We start from the raw sequence: 23686 nt of genomic DNA on the forward strand, positions 1-23686 counted from the left end.
TCTCAAATTGCAATATTTGATGTTTTTCTCAGTCTTTTATGACACTAAATATACTTAACTACTAATATATTTGTGCTTTTGACTGGATAAAACGGATGTTTTTGATTTAAAAATCAAAAAGTAAAAATATAAGTAAGATAAAAAGTATTAAAGTATAAAAAAATATAAACACACTATATACATAAAAAAAGCTGTGTAGTTGTGCAGGAATGTGCAAAGTATTTGTATTTATAATATTCAGCAGAGTCTTTAAAACTGAAAATAACAGTGAGCTGCAGCCCGACACATTTTTCATTCCTTTGTCTTCGTCAAACTATTTGGTCAGAGTGACTCATAAATTATTTAAATCTTGGACCTCTCGCCACAGAACTCAAAGCTCACTGAAGTCTGTTGATACTTCTGTGTGTAACAGGCAGACAGATCCGTTTGTTGGGCGTGAGCCCGTCCATATTTTATGAGGACAAAAGCTCCACTTGGACTCGTGGCCACGGAGTGCACTCTTTGAGTTTCTATGGCAGCAGCTTTGGCACTCGGCATTAAAAAAAAAAAAAACGCATGCGTGCCTGCTTTTTATGGAATCAAGAGGCTTTCACTCAAAGAAGTTCAGATATTTGCCTAGTGACCGGATTCACGGGCTGGCATGGTCGTCGGGCTTGTGCCAGGCTTTTAGAGGGAACCTCAGCCAAATCCTGTCCTTTTCTCTGGAGACTTACTCTTTTGTTTCAATGAAGTATTTCAAGTTTATTATTGCATGCATGTTACATTTTATAGTCTCTGGCAGGATCGTGATACGCTGCAGAGAGCTTTGATGATCCAGATTGATTATTTTACAACGGGGAGGCTCGGCCGAGCTCTCCGATTGGACGAAGACGCATTCCAACCTCGCTGATAGTTCCCATAAAGCACTGCTTTTTTTTTTTTTACCCGCCTGTGCCTTGCGCTTATTGCGCCACCTGTAAATAATGCATCCTGTGTATGGAATCACCTTTGATACTGGCCTGAAATGAGCTCAACTTTCCACCCCCGTGACTCGGCGTGCGATTAGAAAAACACTTTTTTATAATATCAAAGACAAAACTGTGAAAAGATGCTGCAGGCTTCAACTGACAAGTTGGAAGTCACATGACTTCACAAAACCAAAACTAACCCTGAGAGCTGGGATCCCCCCTTTTCTTTGACATGTTGTAGTCGCTGTGATTCATTTTGCTGAAGCCCTCAGGGTCGAGGCTCAGGATGCAGCATAAAAAATTATGTCGGTTCGAAGCAAAATCAAAACTTAAAAAACAAAAAATCCCGGCATCGGTTATGTCACAGTGGGCTTCGGGGACACACACAGTTCAAACACTCGCGTGTCTTCCCTGTTCCTGCGAACACAAACTGCAACTTTTACAGTGGTCATAAAGATAAGTCAGCCGTCTGGCACTTCCAGTTACAGTACACCGATCCTTGCTCTCTGCCACTCTGCCCTTTTTTATACAACACCCGACCATCAGTTGCCATAGCAGACTGGATACAACACACCGCTGCTCTGTCACACACCTCGCCATGTAACAGGGTAAAGTGCATCAACTTGATCCGCGGATTGAACATCACAGTGATCAGGATCACAAGTTTTGGCTTTCCCAGAGAGTTAGTGTCCAGTAATGGATCTTCCATATGTGTGTGTGATGCACTGTTCCATCTCATCATGGAAAACCTTATAGAGCTCCATGGCAGGATATCAGACCTTAATGCTGAAAATGTGTCTGACAAGAGTTCCTCAAACTTTTATGAACCAGGACCTGCCGTTGAACCTCAGATCTGTAATCTCGCTTATTTTCCGATAAAATAGTTCCTATCTACCAAGATTATTCCACTGCTCCCTGTGTTTACAACATTTATCATATGATGCAGCTATTATGATAATCAGTTAACCTTCGTGATGTCCCTGCCTAGTTTGACTCTTATTTCAATTCTATAAATTGTCAATCAATCCTGTTTTACTCAGACACATTACCACAAAGTTTTCCAGTACACCTTGTTTACATAAAAGTATAACTTGTTTTTGAGTTAACCCTAGTGTTGTCCTGAGGCTATTCTGACCCTCAGATGTGAGGATTAGCTGCTTTTCTATGTCTTACATGAAAGTAAACAGAATATTTTGCACGGTTATTTGAACAAACACACATATTTAAGAGGCAATTTGTGATTTTGAGTCCATTACGACTGTGAAAAATGTGGATTTGTAGACCAAACGTCAGATTGATGAATACATAATGAAGGAAAGCACTCTCAGTTCACACATCCACAAAGAGACAGAGGCTTTAGAAGAGTTTGTCAGACAGACACTGGTAGCATAAGCTGTGTTGTTTCATAACAAACAGGGAGCTTGGGAAATACTGTAGCAGACAAAAGCCGCAGAACGCCTTCCGGGGTTTGGAGACAGTGTGCTGACATCGCGAGTCCATATTTCACCTGATCAGACTGTGAAAGGAGTGGCAAGTGTCTGAACCCAAAACAGGGATTAAAGTCTGTTTTGAATGATACTGTATTCACGTAGCTGCAGATTAAACTCTCACAATGCACGCGGAAGAGGCTGACACAGACTATTGTCATTATTTATTTCCTCCAGCTCTCACAGAACGTTTTTAACCTGCAGTACACAAAAGGTGGATGGTAATGTGCTGAGACTGTTGCACCTCTTCCCCGGCTATCGGACCTCAGTGATCGGTCACAATGGGGACAATAGCAGATGAGCACAGAGTCGCTTTGAATGACAATGGCTCAATCAGCGGAGGTCACACGTTAGATGTGAAGACACATTCAGACTCTATTTCATAGACTACAGTCAGTACAGTTTGTTAATACAGTGATTGACTTGATAGAGTGTTAGACTTTAAAGTTTCTTTCAAGTGTCCATGGAGTGTTATTTTATCCCTGATATCAGTGCCAGTTTGACCTTTGATTCACTGTAGATGAATGAATGAAGACGTGTGAGTTAAAGCATAAAACAATATGCATTATAAATATGTTTGTGTATCCTGTGCAAACTAGATTAATGAAGGTGTATCTGAGCTGCGAAGATCAGACATTTTAGTGATGTTTTGATTAAGCAGCTGCATTTCTTATTTTTTTATGCTCATAAACTCAAAGACAAATGGTGTCAAACTAATTCTAGTTCATGTGCCACACTAGTGGACCACAGCTTTTCATTCAGAGTAAGGAAGTGGAAGTAAATGCTTAAAAAAGGTCATGATTAATAAATTCTCCAGAAAAATAAGTAAGATTCCAACAAAAGGTTAGAATTTTACCTTTATGACTCAGTTTTTCCACATTCAGTCAGTCAGAGATCAATGTAGACCTACAAAGGCACAAAATGTTGAGTCATGTGTATTTTGGAGTTTAACTTTGTAATTTTTTTACTTCTTTTTTGCTCCAAAAATCTGAAATCGCAGCACGCTTTATTGAAAAATTGGGTCATCCAAAGGGTTCAGGCCTGCAGGCCGTGTGTTTCACACCCACCTTTGACTGTTGTTGGACAAAACGAGATGTTTAAAGACAATTAAGCGATCTGTGTTGGAAAAACAGGACGTGGAACATGTCGACCTTCTGTTATTATCTGTAATAACAACGCATACTTTTACCGCACTGTGAGTTTAGCCTGCCACTGTTGTGATCTAATATTAGAATCATTGTTGTCCAATCCAGCTCGTCCAGTCCGTGGGATGAATTTAGATGACCCAGGTGTTTTTGCGAGAACATACACTAATTAAACTAATTGTACGTGGCGAGACTTTTACTTATTCCCCCATATGGTGTGGGAGGAGCTCCTTGCTGAGGAGGTGTGTGTGTGTTGGAAAGACAAAGAACTTCCCCTGATGCCTAAAGAAGGAGATTACAGCAGGGCGAACACACACACACCTTTATGACTTTTTATTTGTGTGACCGTTGGCCTGCAGCAGCTCACAGTACCTGCAGGATCAGGTAGACAAACACAGCAGCAGCAGCAGCAGCAGAGTGAAGCAGCTGCGATGCTGCACTCTTCTCTGAAATGTGATTTCCTGGAAATGGACTCATCCTGACTTTTGGAATTACCTCTCTGCTTATTTTTGGTCGCTTTTTGTCATCTGACGTCTTCCGGGGGGGATTTTTCTTTCTCTAATTCCGTCTCTGTTGGAAAAATAATGGTTCGTTTCGGTCGCCTCACATCCTGGCGCAGCTGGGACCTGCTGCATGTGGAGGAGATTCCCGAGTCGCCTCCTCCTGAAACGAAACCGACGAAGAATGACTGTCAGGTGAGATATTTGCTGACACGTCTAAGGATGACGATAAAGTGATGAGGGGGCTTTTTTTTTTTTTTTTGCTGCGTCTCCTGGCGAGGGCAAAAACATGTTTTAGGGCTGCAATTATTAGTTGAATTTTTTCATTTTTGCTTTAAAAAATGGCAAATTTAACACAATCTTGTTGGCTCCAGCTTCCCAGATGAGATGATGTGATGACCTTTCTGTCATACACAATAGCAAACTGAATATATTTGACACAAAAAGATCATTTTAAAGCAACACAGAGGGCTGTGGAAATTAATAACAGGCTTTATAGACTAAAAACAATCAAAACGAGACAGTGACGAATCCATAATGAATCACAATCCTCACTTTTTAATTAATTTCTAAATACAAAAGTTCTGCCTTCGTCCTTTTGTTTTTTAATTTAATCTCATCCGCCGTGCTGGAACATCAAAGTTGAAATGTCAATGTTTGTTTGTGACGCTGGCTGGGATCTCATTACATTAGCCGTTTGAATGATGATGGGGGAGGAGGAGGAAGTCGATTAAGAGGAGCTTTGTTTTGACAACTCTCATGTCTCACCTCAAGCCGAATGCTGTTGTCGTGGCGGCCGTGGCCTCTTTATTATTATTATTCTTTTTATTGTAAATGCAGCGGCCTTGAAACGTGCAGCATGCGTCAGGCCACCGGGGGTTTTCCTTTAGTTTCTATTTCCTTGTTGTGAGTGTGTTTAAGTGTGTGTGTGTGCGTGCCTGTGGTTGGTGTGTGTCCACACTTTCAGGAAGGTCACGCCGTTTTCCCATCGTTAATCAACTCACCTGATCAAGGGGAGTTATCAGTCGACTAACATGAAGGCAGTAGCAGTGGAAAAGAGGAGGAGGAGGCATTCTCTCTTTGTTTGTCACCACTTTATTTCAATACAATCCCTTCCCATTTAAAGATTTTCTCCTCTTCCAGGCCAAGGTTAATGCCACAAACCACGGTGATAAGATAAGGCAGCGAGGGGGACACACAAAAGGTTTGATATCATTAACCTGACTGGCCTCCCCTCCTCCTCCGGTTGCAGCTCCCAGAGCGAGGAGCTTTTGTAAAGAGACCTCAGGGTCTCTCTGCTCTCTGTCCTGACTGACAGGTTTACACAGGAGGCACAAGGGAAACCTTATAAACATAATTAGTCAGGTTGAAGTGTTTAGTACGAGGGTGTGTTTGCTCGAGCTAAAATAAACCGTTCCAGTGGTGCAATATAACCTACTCTGATTCAAATAATTTAGTTTCTAAGGCTGGAAGTAACATTTATTATCCATTCATTTGCAGATTAAGCTCGTGAAATGTCAAATACATCTTCAAATCGCTTCATTTGTCTCAAACAGTTGCAGATTCATTCCCTGTTTATAGTTTGACCTCTGCAGAGTTTTCAGCCTTATCTGCTGGGACATAAGCAGTCTATTAAATGTGCCCAAACATGCAAGTAAACAAAGGGAGTTTCCCGTTTGGCCATTATCGAGGCATTTTCTTCCCTTGTTTTGGCCAACCGGCTTGGCATTGTTTAAAGGTCTCCAGTCAAAACAGTGATCTAAGATAGCGCAAAGAATAGTGGAGCGACTTCAAATGAGACTGAAAGAATGAGGTGGCCAGCCCGTGCCCGATGATTGTCTTGGGTTTGGGTCATTTCTTGGAATGATCTGGCATTAGTCGGCGAAGCAAATTGGTTTATTTCTACGTCCGAGACTGACCGAAAAAGAGCATTTGGCAGCTTGCAGCACCAGGATGTGTGTTTGGATCAGGGAGCTCCTCACAAGCTGTCACCCTCGACTCCACCTCCAAATATTCAGATCAGCCTCCTCTCTCTCTCTTTTTTTTAACTTGCCCCGGCCCTGCCTCCTCTTTCCTGCCCGACACAATGAGGCAGGATCCTCCCGGTTGCTATGACTTCAGTCCAGAGTCTGTATGAAATGCAACCACTGACTGTTTGGACAGCAGGGCAGGACTAGAGATACGTCCCTCCCCGGTTCAAAGAGAAGCTGCTGTCGGGCACAGCAGGACACGGCACCCAGACACCACCACGCTCTGTGGAGCAAACCCGGACCCTGTCAGCTGGAACGAGGACGTTTTGAAGACGCCGAACGAAGTTCAACACGACTCTCTCTCTCCGTCTGTCTTGATGGTGGAATAACAGTTGTCACTCAGCTTCTCGGACTGATCCGGACGGACGGCGGAGGACGGCGTGGATGTGTTTTGTTTCGCTGTGGAAGTGGAGAGAGAGCGAGAGAGCGAAGGGGAGGCTAGAAGTTGAGAGAGCGCAGCAGCTGGCTCCAGAATGGGCTGCGATCCATGAATCCAATTGAAGGATTAGGATGGTTTTTGTTACTTTTGACATGCCTCTGGCTTCAATGGTGAGCACTGTTAACACGGTGGGAAACTGCTGCTAGCTTCTTATCCCTGTGTCCTTTTTTAATTACAACTTCCTGACCTGAGAAACTAATCTATAAGCATAGCTACAGAATCTTTATTTCGAAGTTTGTCCGATTATTTTCGTGTGATTTCTAAATGTCAGCGTGATGTCACGTAGTGCAAACACAGACCACACTAACCGGGGTTTCAGTTTGCTCAGTAGCGCACTGTCAGGGTCCAGACTTTCCCTGTTAGAGTCCACGGAGACGGCACACTTCCTGACACCTGTGTCCTTGAACCAGTTGGCCCAGATTTTCCCCCCGTTAAACAAAAAAAAATCCCTAAATGGGTCCAGCTTGTTTCGTTTTCACTTAAGTGACTGAACTCACTCTTTGTGGTGAAGTCACTCTCCTCTGCGGTAATCCTTTAAAAAAAGCTTGAAAACCTGTAAGACCCCCCACTCAGATTTACTATCTTGTTATGCAACTCTTGCACCGAGCTCTTGTGTGCTTTTTACTCCGCTGGCTCAGTGGCTCCAACAAAAGGCCTGGACGTGGACGTTCTTCCAAAAATGGGAACCAGAACCATTCGACCGGAGCTCTTCATAATATTTACATTTCATTTTGTTACATATACATGCCACAAACTTTCTATACTCTGATAAGTTTTTATCGCTCGTCGAATGAAAGTGGTTGGTTCGTCTCTTCGAAGCTCGTCCGTCTCTGCTCCCTCCTCCTCACTTTTTACAGCCATAGTTTGTTTTTCTCACCGGGAGCTCTATAAACAGTCTCCTCTCGATCCAGCCTCCGTGATTCAGACGATGGAAGAGCGGGGTTGATAAAATCTGGGAGGAATGCAAGGCTGGAACAATTACTTCAAACTCTGCACGTTTAGTTCTTTTGTGAGTGTGGGGGGGTTAAAAATAATTTATTTTTTAAGCTTTGTAGAAGCAATAGATACAGTTTTTATCATAAAATATCAAAACTAAATGTTATTTTTCATATCAAAGTCAGTTTACAGGTTTTTGAAGAGAACTACTGCACGTTACAAAAGTTCCTCAAGATTTAACTTGTTCATTGTCACTCCGGTTATACAAGTGCAGTCATGAAATATTCTGAAGGAGGCTTCTTTACAGAAGAAGCATAATTAAATAGTAAAATAAAGTAATAATGCTAATAAAAGTGATAATAAAACATATAAGGAGACCTTTAAATATAAAAACAAACTAAGGACAATGAAAGAGAGCATACAGTTATCGTAAGTTTATCGAGTCTTTGTGGCTCCACATGGATCAGTGCGACGTCGAGATCTTTGGTTTTAGTTTGAAAATCTGATGGAGTCAGAAAGAAGCGAGCTCGCCTCTGCAGACCTGCTCAAGTCTACATCAGCCCGGCTGAAACAACACGCCCAGCTGAACCGCTGGGGGTCCTGTGGCCTGTGGCAGAGATTTGTGATCCTCTTTGGGTCAAACTCTCCACCACGAGTCCGACAGTGGGGTAATGTCGTTAATGTATTAATAACGCGGCATTGTGAACAAGCATATCAAAACATTTTGTTAGATTGCGACTCATTTTTAAATGTTTTGTGGCGGGCGACTTTTGAATCCAAACCTCCACCTTTTTGTTTGTGTGACGTTCCGCAGTCCTGCAGCTGCGTTGTTTTGATTGCATTGTTTTTGTGTGTGTGTGTGTGGGAGAGGAAGGTGATGATCAGTAAAAGAATTTGCTTGGAATGGTCGGTCAGTTTCAGCAAACCGTCCTGGAATGTCACTTTGTTTTGAAGGTGAGGTAAGAGTGAGGTGGAGGTCAGCGGCCCGACTCCCCCCACACACCAGCAGATTCCTCACTCTAACGGTAAAAACAACTGCTTCCTCAGATACTGGGGTGGCCCCTGTTTGTTTGCTTTGCTGGCCGCTCGTAAAGTGGACACAGATTGCACGAGTGAGGGTTGAGCGGCAGGGTCTGCTGACAGGGTGACAATGGTGGAGGAGGAGGTGGGGGGACAATGGGCAGACTCGCGTCGTCTGTTCTTATGGAACAAGCCTCCCGCCCGCTCCTTGTGATGTAATGAGCATTCACTGCGAGGAAGTGGCAGTCCTTCCCTCTCCTGTTTGTGTCTGATCATTAGGGCGACTTTAACGGCCCTGCTGATGTCATCCCCTCGCACAGAATTCCCCTCTGATTTCCTGTTTGTCCTGTCTTTGTATATCTCTCTCTTTCCTTCATTGTCTCTTTCCATCCGTCTGACTGGAAACTTTTGTCCTTCCTCCTCGGAGTGACAGAATCGCACACGTCGGTCATTTTCTGTTTCATTTCACGCCTCATTTAAACCTCTCTCTCTCTCTGTCTTTGCCTCGCAGGGTCAGGCTCGACGGAGGAAGAACATGACAGAGTTCCTGGGGGAGACGAATATTCCGACCCCGGATGCTCTGGGACAGATCGGGGGCTCTCTGCCCAGCGTCGGAGCCGGGCCCGACAGCTGGAAGAACCGCGCTGCCAGCCGCTTCAGCGGCTTCTTCAGCTCCAACGCTGGAGCGGGACCCTTTGGCAAGGTAACACACTGATCATGAAAGTGGTGCACCTTCTCTTGACTATAAAAACACACGTTGTAAAAGCTGTACGGGCCGAGTTTGTAGCCAAGACATGTCTCTTAAAAAGCAAACAAAACAGTAGCAAGCAGCAGTGGGAGGGGGGTCGGAAGGCCGTATCCCCCGAGTGAGGTGAGGTCATTTCCCTTCAACGTCTCCTGACTTGTTGGCTCACGTACTTTCCTCCCAGCAGCTCTGGAAATGAGTAGGTGGAGGAAAAACCTCGGTCAAGTCTGAGATTTTAAAAAAACTCACAAAAAGCTTAAAGGGATAGTCAGATGTTTTGGGAAATTAGATTTTTTTTTTGCAGAGCTGGATGAAGACGACTGATACGTCTCTCATCCGGCCAGCTGTTAACTGTCTTAGATTAGCATAAAGACGGCAAACAGGAGGCAAAACCAACCAGATCTGCACCTCTAAAGCTCAATACTTCAAACAAAAGTCAAATCCCGAATGGTCGAACCTCTCCTTTGACTAACTGAGCACACGCCGCCCACACACTCCCTCCTGAGGTCACACCCTGCACAGCAGCAGATGTCAGATAGAGACAGTACCTGTCAGTCACATGTCACTGCCTGCATCATCTCTATTCTCCCCCAGAGTCCCACTTTAACCTCTTCAGGGACAGAGATCCCGCACCGGGACCGAGACCTCTTGCACTCTCCGTATTGTGGTGATGAACCTCTGTCACTCCGTCCTATTACAAATCTTTCTAAAGGGAGTGGAAGGGGGCGGTTTGTGATCACTTTACTCCTAAATCTGTTGTACAATTTGTCACTATAATCAAAGCAGGGCTGCACTTTTTTTGGAAAGGCTTCATCAACCATAAACTCTTGCACCATCTCCCCCCTCCACGCTCCCTGCTGCCGAGTCTTCTATTGTTCAAACGGTCTCAATGCACTGAGCTCATTTTCATAACTACATAAGGCCTGCCAGGCTGAACAAAGGCCTGAATAGCAGCCACTGTTGAATTTAAGAATTAAGGCGCCAGTAAGGAGAGGATTTCTATGCTAATGCGTGGACCCATCTTTACTTACAGTCTGATTGTAATAAATTGACACACAAAAGGACACGAGTGGACAGTTACTTTCGCATCTTTTTTCTCGCTGTCGCGCTGTTAATCTCGTTCAAGCTAATTAAGTTTCTTCTGTCTCGTCCGCAGGAGTTGGACCGTCTGGAGCAGCTGCAGAGCAAACTCCACTCCTACACGTTGTTCGGGCTGCCCAAGGTGCCGCGGCAGCTCTCCTTCCACCAGGACTCCTGGGAGGAGGAGGAGGAGGAGACCAACCTGGCACTGGAGGACAGTTGGCAGATGCTGCTCGACAACCCAGAGGTACAAACAAACAAACACAGGCTAAACCTGTGACGGCTTCTTCTCCACGTCTCTGCCTGAGGTTGTTATGTTGTTATGTTGCTCACCTGTGATGTGGAAAAATCTGATTTTATAGCCGGAGTGTGCGTCCCGGTCAGAGTTCAGCTCTTAGTTCAGGCTGCTGACACACCCAGCGTCCGATTAAAAGAAATTCAGCTGACATGTAGTTAGTGTTGTGGTTTAATCATAATCAAACGAGCTTTGTAAAAGTTTATAGACTGTCACGCTGCGATCACACAATCCTCTGTGTACAATGACACAGCTAAAAAACACTGTAAACTAAAATCAGATGAAAACTTTTAATACATGAAGCTTCAGAGGTGTTTGGTGGACACTGGACTAATATAACTTTTCAGAAATTGTTGAGAGAAGGGTGAGACACAAAACCCATAAAATACAGTGTTATTAATATTCTATTTTCCCTTTTTAAAAAAAAGTATTCCCTAGTTATATCTAATATATATGTATCTATCCACAGTATATATACTGTATATGAGCAGTGGTACACTTAAAAGAAATGTGAAGCAAAGCATAAAGAATGTTAGAGTATATTCTAAATTTAACCTTCACATGTAATATTAATAACTATCAGAATGATTTTTAGCTACATTTAAAATAATCACAGGGTCGTACCGAGCTCAGTCGGACTAACTTCCCTTCAGCAGATCTATAAATAATCAGTTTCATATTTTCTTATCAGTGTTGACATCAGCTGATTACACGTCCATGTAAACTGGCATCCTGCTTCCTGGTCCGACTCGTACTTCCTCATTGTGCGTCTTTGTCACACTTTCCCCGAACGATGCTTTAAAACACTTTTACTGTCACGCTGCTGTCATGAAGGCGTACTTACCTTTTTTTTTTTTAAGACACATCGCATGCAGACACTCGCTTCAAACTGTTAATGTGTACACGAGTAATCAGCACAGCTCAGCGGCTGTACACTGTCTCGTACTGTACACTCACATACTAGTTACATAAGATATACTGCTGCTGATTCCCAGATGTCGTGAAGTTACTTTTATGTTTGAGAACATGAAGAAACAAGCGTTTTATTTATGTCTTTCAATAGAAGGACATAAATATAACAAGACTCATTCCTCATGGCGTTATTCAGAGACAGGGGAAACCATCAGCATCTAATAGTGCCGTACAGTGACGTCATTGCTATTCATTAATAATTGTTTTGTAGGAGAGCCTGACGTTCAAAGTCTGACGTCTACAGTGCTTCCTCTTCTAAATACTGGAAACTAAAGGCTGCATTTGTTATTTCAATTTGCTGAAAAACACAATGAACGTCAGGACTGCTGCGATACTTCAATAATTAAGAAGTATATATGTGCTGTATTTAATAACGTGATCTCTGTTTTCGTTCGCAGACGCTGACGAGGCGACAGTTCCACCAGCAGGAGGCGATATGGGAGCTGCTGCACACGGAGGCTACCTACATAAAGAAACTCCGAGTCATCACTGATGTAAGTGTGAAAGCATCCACCGTCTGCCGACTCTCACGTAAAGATAATGTACGGACACGTGTCTGACTGTTGTGTAAGGAGATGAGCCAGCTTCTGTCCTGAGACAGACACAAACAGAGCGTCTTGTTAAAGTCTAAGAACAGAGTCCGCCCGGTATCACACAGAAGGTTGACGACCTTTTAAAGACGTTATGTCAGCGTCATGTCTTCACGTATCTTTTGTTTGTTTTTTTTCAGCTGTTCCTGTGCGGGCTGCTGAACCTGCAGGAGAGCGGCCTGCTGACGGAGGTGGAGCCCGCCAAGCTGTTCAGCAACATCCAGGAGATCGTCCGCCTCCACACCTCCCTGTGGAACCAGGTCATGCTGCCGGTCCTGGACAAGGCCAGGCAGGCTCGGGCTCTGCTCGACCCCACTGTCCTGCACCACGGCTTCAGGGCGGTGAGTTGCGATCACAGCGTAAATGTGTTCTCCACATGTTCCACCAAAGAAAAGGGGGGAAAAAAGAATGTTATCAAGAAGCCGTGGACTTTACCACAGAGCACTGATTAGTTTGTGGCTTTGTTGATCAGGTATCCAGGCTAATAAGTCATTTAACAAGCTGATAAACTCATGGACTGAAGGTCCACCAGATCTTCTGAACTGTGTCTTTGATATTTTGGATAGAATTCTCAATACTAGAGAAGCCAACAGTTGCCATGAGGCGTGAGTAAATATGTTTTCCCTCTGACGCATGTCTTTGTTTACGTGCTCAGTTTGGCTCGAGGTTCCAGCCCTACATCCGTTACTGCATGGAGGAGGAGGGCTGCATGGAGTACATGCGCACACTTCTCAGGGACAATGAGCTCTTCAGGACCTACGTCACGGTTAGTCCTCGCTGACCTCTCACCTTTTTCACACACTACACACCGTGCGCTGATACACTCGCGCACTTGTTTGTATTGTGACTCATTAAACATTTCCCGTCTTTGTCTGGCTCGTTTTCAGTGGGGAGAGACCCACAAGCAGTGTAACCGTCTGAAGCTGGCCGACATGGTGGCCAAGCCTCACCAGAGGCTGACCAAGTATCCACTCCTGCTGAAGAGCGTCCTGAAGAAGACGGACGAGCCGTCGGCCCGCGACATCGTCAACAGCATGGTGAGGATGGAGGAGGACTGTTAACACGTGCTGCTTTTTTAAGTTTTGGAAAAAAATACCTGAGTGTGTTTCTGTGATTTTCCTTGTTAAGGTGGCCGCGGTGGAGCGCTTCATCAACGGCGTGGACTCCCAGATGCGACAGCGTCAAGAACAACAGAAGCTGGCCACAATTTCCGCTCGCATAGACTCGTACGAGGCTGTAGAGGGCAGCAGCGAGGAGGTGGAGAAGGTAAGAGACGATTTATGGAGCTCCAAAGCTTTTTCCCACATCTTCAAGACTTCATGTAGGATCCGGCTTCATGCTTGTGTCTCTTTCCACCCCCCCTTCCTCTTTCAGATCCTCAAGGAGTACAACCGCTTCGACCTGATGGCTCCCATGACAGGGATATCACCAGAGGAGACTCGACAGCTGCATCTTGAGGGAGCGCTGAGGATGAAAGAAGGCAAAGACAGTAGGGTAAGACTCATCGCATGACGAGCTCTTCTTTTTATACTCCACATCTGGTTTCTCATGTTCGCTTCACCGCCGCCTCGTGTTTCACATAAAATGGCCGGCCTGAAACCTTTCCTTCCTTTTCAATAGATGGAGGTCTACTGCGTCCTGTTCACTGACCTGCTGCTAATTACCAAGCCGGTGAAAAGGGTGGAGAAAGTCAAAATCATCCGCCAGCCTCTCTTCATTCACAACGTCGTCTGTAAGGAGCTCAAAGACCCCGGTGAGTGCTCGGATGAAGCAATGTTCACATTTTTTTCCTGTTTATATTTAGAAAATGTCGACAAATCTGACTTCTTCTAAAGCCTCTTTTTGTCTGAGGCTGGAAAGTTATTTAATTTATATTCATATGAAACAGTCTGAGGCTGGAAAGTTATTTAATTTATATTCATATGAAACAGAAAGAAGCAGCGAATCTTCACAAAAACCAACAAAAGTTTAAGATTTAAGACCCCACAGCCAGAAAACTAGATAATTATCTGACTTTTTCGAGTTAAAGTTGATTGTTTTTTTCTCCCTGCAGGCTCATTCATCCTCATCTACCTCAACGAGTTTAAGAGTGCAGTGGCAGCCTACACTTTCCAAGCCAACAGCGCCGCCCAGGGGCGAAGCTGGATCGATGCAATCTGCAACGTCCAGGTTTGAAAGCCACTTCAAACAGAATCTGCTCACATGTTTAACAGCATTTTTTTTTTTTTTGAGTACTCAACGTGGCTTTTTATAATGACACATGCAGAACCAGCTCCAGAGGCTCCGCACCGAGGAGGTCCTCCGGCAGCAGAACAGTCTGAAGAGATGTACGGAGGGTGAGGACGAAGAGGAGGAGGAAGACGAGAGCAGCAACTCCACCACGAGCTCCCCGTGCCTGAGGCACAAAGACCAGCAGAACTCGAGGTAGTACAGCACACGTTAGAATGTAATATTAATTTAAAGAAGTGAAATTAAAGATGTTTTTGTGGAGCGAACCAACCAGTTAACCAACCGTCTTCTCCTTTCAGCCAATCAGATGGTTCCACTGAGACTCTGTCAGTGATGGACATCGATGAACAAAGTGACCAAGAGCCTCCTTCCCCCAACATGAACCTCGAGGGGGCCACGAAAATAGACTCTGGCGCTCAGACGAGCCCCCACAGGATTCCCAATATCATTTTGTCGGAGCACCAGGAGAACGACGACGGCGACGAGCTGGACCCCCAGTGTCGCTCTCTCTCCATGGACAGCGCCTACGGTACCCTCTCCCCCGAATCCCTCCTGAGAGAACTTCAGCCACAGCCCGGCCAAAGCGAAGGAGAGGAGACCGAGGAGGACGAGGGAGACAGGGAGGCCGAGCGGGACGAGGTAGAAGAAGAAGAAGAAGAAGAATTAGTAGAAGAAGAAGAGGAGGAGGAGGAGGAAGAGGAGGATGCTGCCTCCTCAGTGGGGTCCCAGCAGTCAGTAGTCCAGTCCTCTAAACCTCGCCGGCGGCCTCACGTTCAGCCGCGGCCGCACTGCCTCCAGAGGCTGTCCAAACTGGCCTTATCCCGCTCTGAGGACAATCTCCTGCAGCGCCTCCACGGCGAGACCCCCACGTCTAACACGCACTGCTCCGAGGTGCAGGACCAATCACAATGTAGGGAAATGGACCCAACGCCGCTGGCACACAGCAGAAGCCTCTCAGAGCTGGGCCAAAACTGGCTGGAGCTGTTCTCCAGCGACCTCGACCAGTCCGACGACTGCTTGAGCCTGAGCATGCCCGCCGCCAAACTCTGCGCCAACCTGAGGAGGGCGGAGGCCAGGCACGGACACACGGCGCCTGCCAGACCGCAGGAGACCAACGAGTCCCCGAGCAACAGCTCGGACGGGGAAACGGCTCCATCTGCCTGCGTCATTAGGAAAAGCGAGTCAACGGCCAGCAGCAGCTCAGGGGAAGCGTCGCCCAAAAAGAGGAAATCACCAGCACAGCAGCACAAGAAGCTGACACTGGCTCAGCTGTACAAGATACGCACCACTCTCGTCCTCAACTCCACACTCACTGCATCGTAAGTCGTCACTTCTGGAAGATTTAAAGTAGTTCAGAGACGTGGGAATGGAAAGAATGTTTGGTGTTTGATTGTTTACTTCAGTGGGAATGTGTGTATTAATGTTTTTTTGTTTTTATTTGCAGGGAGGTATAACCACTCTTCCAAACAGCTGACCAGTGGCACGTGGGCATAACAAGGAACAACACTTGTTTTGCTTCAATGGACTGAATCTCTTGAGACACAGATGCACTCTCTCTCTTGCTGCCCTCTCCCTTCCTGTTGATTTTTTTTTTTGGACACTGCATTCGAACAATAACTTTTTTAATTATTTTTGCTGTTGCATTGGTTCCTGAATTTTTCTCGAGTGGAAGGGAGAGGCAGAGAGACATTAACTGCTTGCACTTTGCAACGGAAGTAGCATTACGGGGCGGGCGGGGGGGAGGCTGGGACCTTTACGGTGGAAGCACGCAAGACATGAAAGTCGCTGCCCGGAGGCGGAGGTTGCTCTGCGCCGGGAGAGGAGGTGGAGCTGCGGAGGGATGGGGGGACGCTAAAGTCTTGAAAAACTCTACACTAGGACGTCCTCCTAATATTTGTACTACTCCTGGTTTGCTTCAAGAAAAGAAAAAAAAATTGCACAGTTATCTATGTTTAGAAGAATCACTAAGGAGTGAATTTACATTTACAGTCACACGATGAATTGTTGTTTGTGTCTGCTTGTGTACAGATGTGTGTGTGTGTGAGTGAATGAATGTGTTTGAATGAAACATGGTCCTCGATTCCTGACTGAACCAAAACAGATTCCCAACTCCTGTGAATACGCTAACACACCCAAAGATGGAAGACCTCAGTCGACAGCCGACGAAACAGCGGCATCACCTCCTTCTTTACCGTTAAACTACTAATGCCATCCTGGTATGTGGAACTAATGAGAAGATGTGTTGATTTCCTAAAAAAAAGAAGAAAAGACTGAACATGGGTGACTAAAAGTGTTGTTCCTGCACTATATATATATATACACATATATATACTACGGTTTGAGTGTCCACTCACTCCTGAGGCCTGTGTACACGAGCGCACAGGTCGGTCATCGTAAAGAAGAAGTCGACACTCGAGTGACGCCTTGTGTTTCGTTGTGATGGCGATACTAATCAGAGGTTGGGGTTGGATGTTCTGTAACGAGTGAATCTGCAGAGCTGGCTTTAGTTGAAACACTTTTTTCCCCCCCAGGAGATTTCAAAATAAAAGCCACCACAGGAAGTTCAGTTGATTTCTAACTTTTATTCCAAACATGGCCCAAACCAAATAGGTTAACTCTGTTTACTTTTTTTGTTTGTGTAATATTTATTATGCCTGCTATGTTTTATATATAAGATATTGTTTATATTGTTTGCTTCCATGATTTGTACATTTTTTTGGGTGTAGTCTTAATAATTTCATGTGCTATGAACCAAAATCATGTGTTTCCTCTTTCAGGAATGACTTTAAAGTGTCTTACAAAATAAAAACGCTGAAATACTTAAAACACAATCCCTCTTTTTTTTTTTTTTTAATGGTTTAATCCATTGTGATGGAGCGATTTCCAGGCTGTGTGGCATTTTAAAAAACAACATGAACTCTCTCGCTCTCTCTCTCTCGTGTTTTAACGCAGACAGACAGCAGAATGTGTTTTGGGGAAGTGAAGAAGAATTACAGCAGAGAGGTCGTGACCGTGTGTGGCGGTAACTCGTTGCGTCATCTTTATTTTTTATATCATGACGGTAAGCCGAAACCGAGGGAGGGCGTGTGAAATGAGGACAGATTCATACTGGAAGAGAAGTACTGAGAGTTCATATCTTTGGATTATTATATACTGTTATTATTGAACGTGTAAGCAGCTATTTAATGTTTTAAATGGAACAACTATATATTGCTGGGTATAAATGATTGTTTTGACCATGTTCTACATCATCTTTCAGGACTGTAGGAGTATAAAATAGTACTTTTTTTTACCTCACTACATTTGTCTCACTAGTTACTTTACAGTTTTAAAACAAACATTAGATCAGCTGATGAAATTAATAATTATCCAACAGTGTGATGCTGCTTTGGTGGAGACTAACATTAAACTGCTGCTCACATAATCAAATAATATGATCTGTAATCATTTACTCAAGTACTTCAACTTCAGTACAGTTTTGTGGTACTTGTACCTTACTTGGATATTTCCATTTTATGCTACTTTGCTCACTACAGTTTTTTACCGCACTACATTTATGTGACGTTAGTTACTTTGCAGATTTAGATTAGATATTAATTGAATATATAATCAAGTAATATATGATGATGTATTATTATTATTAAGCTGCCTCACTCTATACAGTATAAAGTAGTTGAAATTATCACCTCCTTGTTCACTTTACACTTTATTACAGCGTAATTAGTATTACACAATTATATTTCAGTGATATGAGACATTCTGCATAATGTACTTTAAGTATATTATGATGTCAGTACTCATGCACTTTTTCCACAACTATAAATAACATCGCAGTCAAAGAGGCCCTTGAATCTACACAAGACTACTTCTATACAGATGCTGAACATTTATTTGTAATGAAGTTGTACTGATTTAAAATATATACGGAATATACACGAGTAAAAGTCCTGCATTCAACGTTTTACTTACAATATGAGCAGCAAAATGTACTTAAAAGTATCAGAGGTTAAAGTACTACTTCATGCAGAATTACCCCTTCCAGAGTGGCACACTGTCATATATATTACTGCACTACTGTTACTCAAAGTGGACATCATTATTTACAGTATTTTACAGACTGTAGCACAGTGAATCTATAGAAATTCATATTATTGAAACTATAGGAATCAAAGGGTTAGTAGTTTCCCTCTGAAATATAGAAGAGCTGAAGTATAAAGTACCTGAAAATTGTATTTAAGTACAGTTATTGAGTACATTTACAGTAACACACCAGTTTAGCTCTAAAACTAACCACACGTTCGATAGCATTACATCTCTTATGAAGACATATTTCACATCATTACAGCTGTGTTTTCATACACAAGCCTCCACTTAAGGAGCACTTCAAATGTTTTCACATCTGCATACAGCGACGCTATAAAACATTTATTAAATGTTTATATGCTGCTTATGAACGCTCAATAAGTGGGCTGAAGTACATCTCTGTTTGAAAGCACTCATGGCAGAATTATTTAGGGTTACTTGGAGTTAAACGACATTCATCTGTTCAGTTTTCATTTCTGGGAACTCAGTCAGATCACATATCTTATCCAGCTGTCTGTCTGGTCCGACCGTCTGCTTCTGGTTGCCAGAAAGTTCAGACGAGCTCAAACGTGACCCGCCTCGATGACAAAAGTTGATGACACACACACACACACACTGCAGGACAGAGCTGGGGCCTGATGGCCCGCAGTAACATCATGGCCAAGGTGTATTTACAGGTGATTATATCAGCTAATCGGTGGATTACAGCATGTTGAGGCCACACAAGCCTCTAAGCTGCAGAGAAAAGACAGTGCGGCCCTGTGGGATTTTCTGTTTAATCTGGTCCCAGAATACAGAAGCCCCCCCTCCCGCTCTCACATCTGGCCCGCCGGGATTTACTCATGTAATCCTTCATTTTTAAAACAATTTTATTATGCTTTATCGCTGATACGCTGGACTTTAATTATTAAAATGCAGCTTTCTATTTTAGAAATGAAGTAATTACACGTCCTCGTCATATTAGCCTTTGATAAGTAAGTAATGAGGTTGTGCCACAGTCATGATGGCTGCAGACCAGCTGTATATGATAATAATGCATCCCACATGGTTCCTATTTAATGCATTTCACCACTCTTTGCCTTGTCACGGACAGACTGTGAAACAAAGCTCTGAATACGCTCACGAAAAAGCTGAATTCTGCTTGTAAGAGTCGTGAATTTTGCAAAATGTTCACTCTTTGCAGCCTCTGTTTTGTTTGCGTGTACGTCATGTTCCGTGCACGGTCTGTTGGAAATGTACACTGCATCGCTGCAGCTGGGGGGGGAGGCGGACGGGTTAACACCACCTGCTGTGGCAGATGTCAAAAACCATGCTGTAAAAAATGTCCGATTAACACAAAGGGGCACTTTGGCAAATCCTGATTATAGGAGCACTTTCATTTATTAAACTCTGCCAATCCCCTGTACTCTTTTATTGAGCGGTGGTGGAGGGGGATTAAAACCAGGTAGACACCATTGTCTGTCTAAACAATCCCCTCTTTAAGCTCGAGCTGTTTCCTGGTGCGCTGGACAGGCCTGACGGGAACGGCTGGCCGGACGCCTGCCTGTAATCTCAGTAGGGGCTTATAGGTCACTACAACCACTACACATTCCCATTCATCAACACCATCCCCTTTAGAGGGACGAGGTGATTGGATTTAGGACAAGACAACAGCGAACTAAAGCGCGTTTACAAGAGCTGTGCTGTGAAAAAGGCCCGTGGACGAGTGGCAGCCATATGGAATGGATAACCCTGCGAACATCTGCCCTCGATAGGCCGCTTCCTTTGACCTTCACAATGGCGCGCAGGAACATCTGGCACTTTTCTGCCATCGTGGAGCCTGAAAACAACATTTAGCACACGAGAAGCTGCAGATATCTACACGAGAGGTCAGCGTTCCCAACAGGTTTCACATGAACTGGTGAAGATTGTATGAAAGGAAGCGAGCGGTGTTGCAGTCAAGTCAAGACCGAGACCAGAGTGCACTGAAACTGAGACAAGACCAAGCTTTTGAAGGTTTGAGGACCAAGTCAAGACCAAGACCAGACAATCTATGGCCTACTTAGGTAGCCAACATTCTCCAAATGTCTTCGGGTGACTCTCAGCCTTCTCAGTCAGCGTACTAACGTATATAACCGCCGCTGTGTGTTCTCTTTTGGACGCTGTTTTCCAGACAAATCAAAAGATTTTACTAGAGAAGCTCTGTCTGATGTCCAGGGCCGCTTCTATATGTTTGGGGGCGAGAGAGGAAGAGATTCTTTGACCTTTCCAGATGATCTGTGGCGATGCAACAGTCTGTTCGAGTACATTCATAAATTCAACAGATGCAGCTGAAATGCTCCTGAAAAATGTTTATGGTAAACTAAAACAGAACAGACCAGCCTCCATATTAATGTGCAAACAATAAAAAACTAGTAAGAATAAAACTGATGTTTCAGGTACTTAGAAACTTTCAGATGTAACACTGCAAGTCTGACATTTTAGAGCCCTGCACAAGATCAACAGAAATCAGCAGAAGATCTCATCTATTACTATTTTGATGCCCTGATGCAATTGTTAACGGTGCCTAACGTTATCCTCCTCGCTTCAGGCGAGTTAGAAATGAGTCGAGTTTTAACTCCAGTCACAGTAATGATGCCGCAAATAGATAAATACATCAGTCTGGTGCACTTTCATCAGAAACACACTGGTTTTAAAGGACACGACAAAAAGTCCTCCAGATTTCCATTTATACATTTTCAAATATTAAATACTATGTACACTACAGCTCGGCTGAATACTTCGGTTAACATTAGCCTTGTTATTTGTCAGCGCTCTCTGGTGGACGAACTATTTAATGGAGTCACTGTTTCCAACCTCACAACCTAGTTTGTTCTTATGACATACCAGTCGACCAACACAGATCTAGATCAGATTTATCTGTGCTGCTGCATTTTAACAACTGAAGTGACCCTTTAAGGTTTACCCAGCCTTTCATTAACTAATTTTATTTACAAATATCATAATTGGGTACAAATATTAAGGTACTTTCTTTAGTATTTCCATTTAATGCCAGTTTACACTTTTACCTGACAGGTGTGACGACCAGTTACTCTTCAGGTTTAAGTTTAAAAAACAAACAAACAAATCCAAGACGACCCCACAGAACAACTTCGCCATTCTCTACAAGACGGGAAAAGTCCAGTCTCACACTAATGTTAATGACAGCCGAGTCTGCAGTCAACCCGGCCTGGACCGCTGCAGTAACAGCACACACTGTTGCACAAAGACGCCTCCATCAGTGCTGGAGTGGACAACACAGGGCCCAAGTCTATAAGCTTTCTTCTGCTGCAAGGGACAAGCGAGTATCAGAGATGTCCATCTCACAAATCACATCATAACTTCATTTTAATAAGTCGAGGTCCAACAGAACTTTTCTCCTTTCCTGCCTCATTAAATCATCTCATGACTGCTCAGATTCATCCCGTGAATCTCAGGAACCATCGGACCGATCAACCAGACCGGATCTAAACGGATGGATGGATGTATCAGCAGCCTTTTGTGGTAATAAATGATAATGAATCAGTCAAAACAGCCAATTTCCTGCAGAATAAAACTTTTGAGGTTAACTCGCAATGAAAGATCTTTACCTTTTCACCTTGGTGCCTTACTGGGTCCACCACAGGTCTGTTTGGGTGAATCACGCTCGCCACACCATCCTGACAGTGGCAGAAAGTGTAATGTATTGCCAGCTGCTCTCTGGCATGAATTCATTCCCACAAGACGTGGCATATGCCAGAGGATCAAATGTCTTTATCCTCGTCAAAGTTGTGTTGTTTTCTAAACTGGAAGAGCATAAGGTCCCACTTTCATGGACAATATAAACTCCTCACCTCAATAATTGTATCAGCTTATAAGAAGCTTACTGTATACTATTGTCTTCTTAGAGCCGCAGCCTAAAAAACACAAAAACACAAAATCACCCATTTCTAAATTAAATGGAAACTCGTTCAAAGAGAAGCTATACCAGAGGAGGAGACGGATTAACGTGTAAGACCGGCACATTTAATATTTACAGCACAATCACACAATTAATCTGACAATGTGTTCTGTGTCTAATACCTGAACTGACTGGCCTTCAAACGTTTCAGCGCTGCTTGCACGGTTGTAGCTGTTTACAGGCTTGTCATCCCATGTTGAATTTTGCACTTTAACCTCCAAAACAGTGTTCACTTCTGAAGGCAGAATGAATTCATGCAGCCTCACTGTGATTTATAGATTTAAAGGTGGACTGGAACACAAAAGATTAGAGGTGATCGCTCCTAAAACTTAAAAAAGGAAGAAAAAGACCCAAAAAAATTGGTCTCCTAGTCTTTATTTGTCTTGTTCAATGCTCAATGCTTTTAGTTTTGTGCTGAAATGTTGACTTTAATTAATCAACAGCTTCCATGAAATTGTATAGTTAACTGTAACTGTAATTGAACCCCTAACATAACATTTTTCTGTTTACATAACTTATACATTTATGTGAAACCTGTTGACAAAATACAATTAATTAAGCAACATGTCATTTTTTGAGTGAACGTTTTTAGATATTCAACTTTACTGACGTGCTGTTCCTAAGGTCATTTAAAACCATGATTAGAACTTTTTGTTTCTCATCATTTTTTGTCTGTTGTTATTCTGTTATACTCTCATATACAAAAAACAGGACATGTCCGCTTTTAATAAAAGGTTGAATGAAACATTTGCAATTCAGCCAGAAACTACATTAACAAGGAGAACTAGTGACAAACTCTATCCTGCTCATCGTCTTCTAGTTGTGGGATGAATCAGATATGACAAAGTGAAGTTTAGTCATTAATCCATGAGTTTTAATGATCGTAAGATACACTGAAGAATACACTGATTGTATACAATGATTATTTACACTCATGTTAATCTGACAATTATTTCTCATTGATCAATGATGTTGGTCGCCAACAGTCCAAAACCAAAAGATGTTCAGCTGATTTCAAAACCACCTGAACGTTGAGTTCTTGACTTGAACTCACCTCAAACCCACATGGATCCTGAACATCTTTTCCTGTGTCACATCAACACACTGATAAAATACGTATAGATGCAAAGATTCAACTTTTTACTCTTTAGTTACTTTTACCAGATTACACATTTCTCACTCTTCCTGTGCAGTGACAACAACATCTCCACTTTGAATTCAGCATGGCGT

General features: G+C 43.5%; 1 protein-coding gene across 6 annotated transcripts in view; it reads left to right on the forward strand.

The window, feature by feature from the left end:
• Positions 1-17246, forward strand: part of plekhg5b (pleckstrin homology domain containing, family G (with RhoGef domain) member 5b) — a 67250-nt gene extending 50004 nt beyond the window's left edge. For 4 of the 6 annotated variants that reach the window (XM_010747264.3, XM_027288265.1, XM_010747265.3 and 1 more), the window contains 13 exons: positions 9016-9207; positions 10406-10576; positions 11995-12090; positions 12327-12527; positions 12842-12952; positions 13074-13223; positions 13315-13452; positions 13561-13680; positions 13807-13939; positions 14240-14355; positions 14453-14610; positions 14715-15734; positions 15860-17246. In XM_010747264.3, coding sequence (XP_010745566.3) covers positions 9016-9207; positions 10406-10576; positions 11995-12090; positions 12327-12527; positions 12842-12952; positions 13074-13223; positions 13315-13452; positions 13561-13680; positions 13807-13939; positions 14240-14355; positions 14453-14610; positions 14715-15734; positions 15860-15869 — 2616 coding nt within the window. In that variant the 3' untranslated portion in view covers positions 15870-17246. Of the gene's footprint in view, positions 1-6187; positions 6659-9015; positions 9208-10405; positions 10577-11994; positions 12091-12326; positions 12528-12841; positions 12953-13073; positions 13224-13314; positions 13453-13560; positions 13681-13806; positions 13940-14239; positions 14356-14452; positions 14611-14714; positions 15739-15859 lie in introns of those variants that run through there. The other 2 variants (XM_027288266.1, XM_027288264.1) reach the window with 2 other exon arrangements.
• Positions 17247-23686: the final 6440 nt, after the last annotated feature.

The sequence above is a fragment of the Larimichthys crocea genome, chromosome XV, assembly GCF_000972845.2.
Source record: "Larimichthys crocea isolate SSNF chromosome XV, L_crocea_2.0, whole genome shotgun sequence".
NCBI classification, from domain to species: Eukaryota; Metazoa; Chordata; class Actinopteri; family Sciaenidae; genus Larimichthys; species Larimichthys crocea.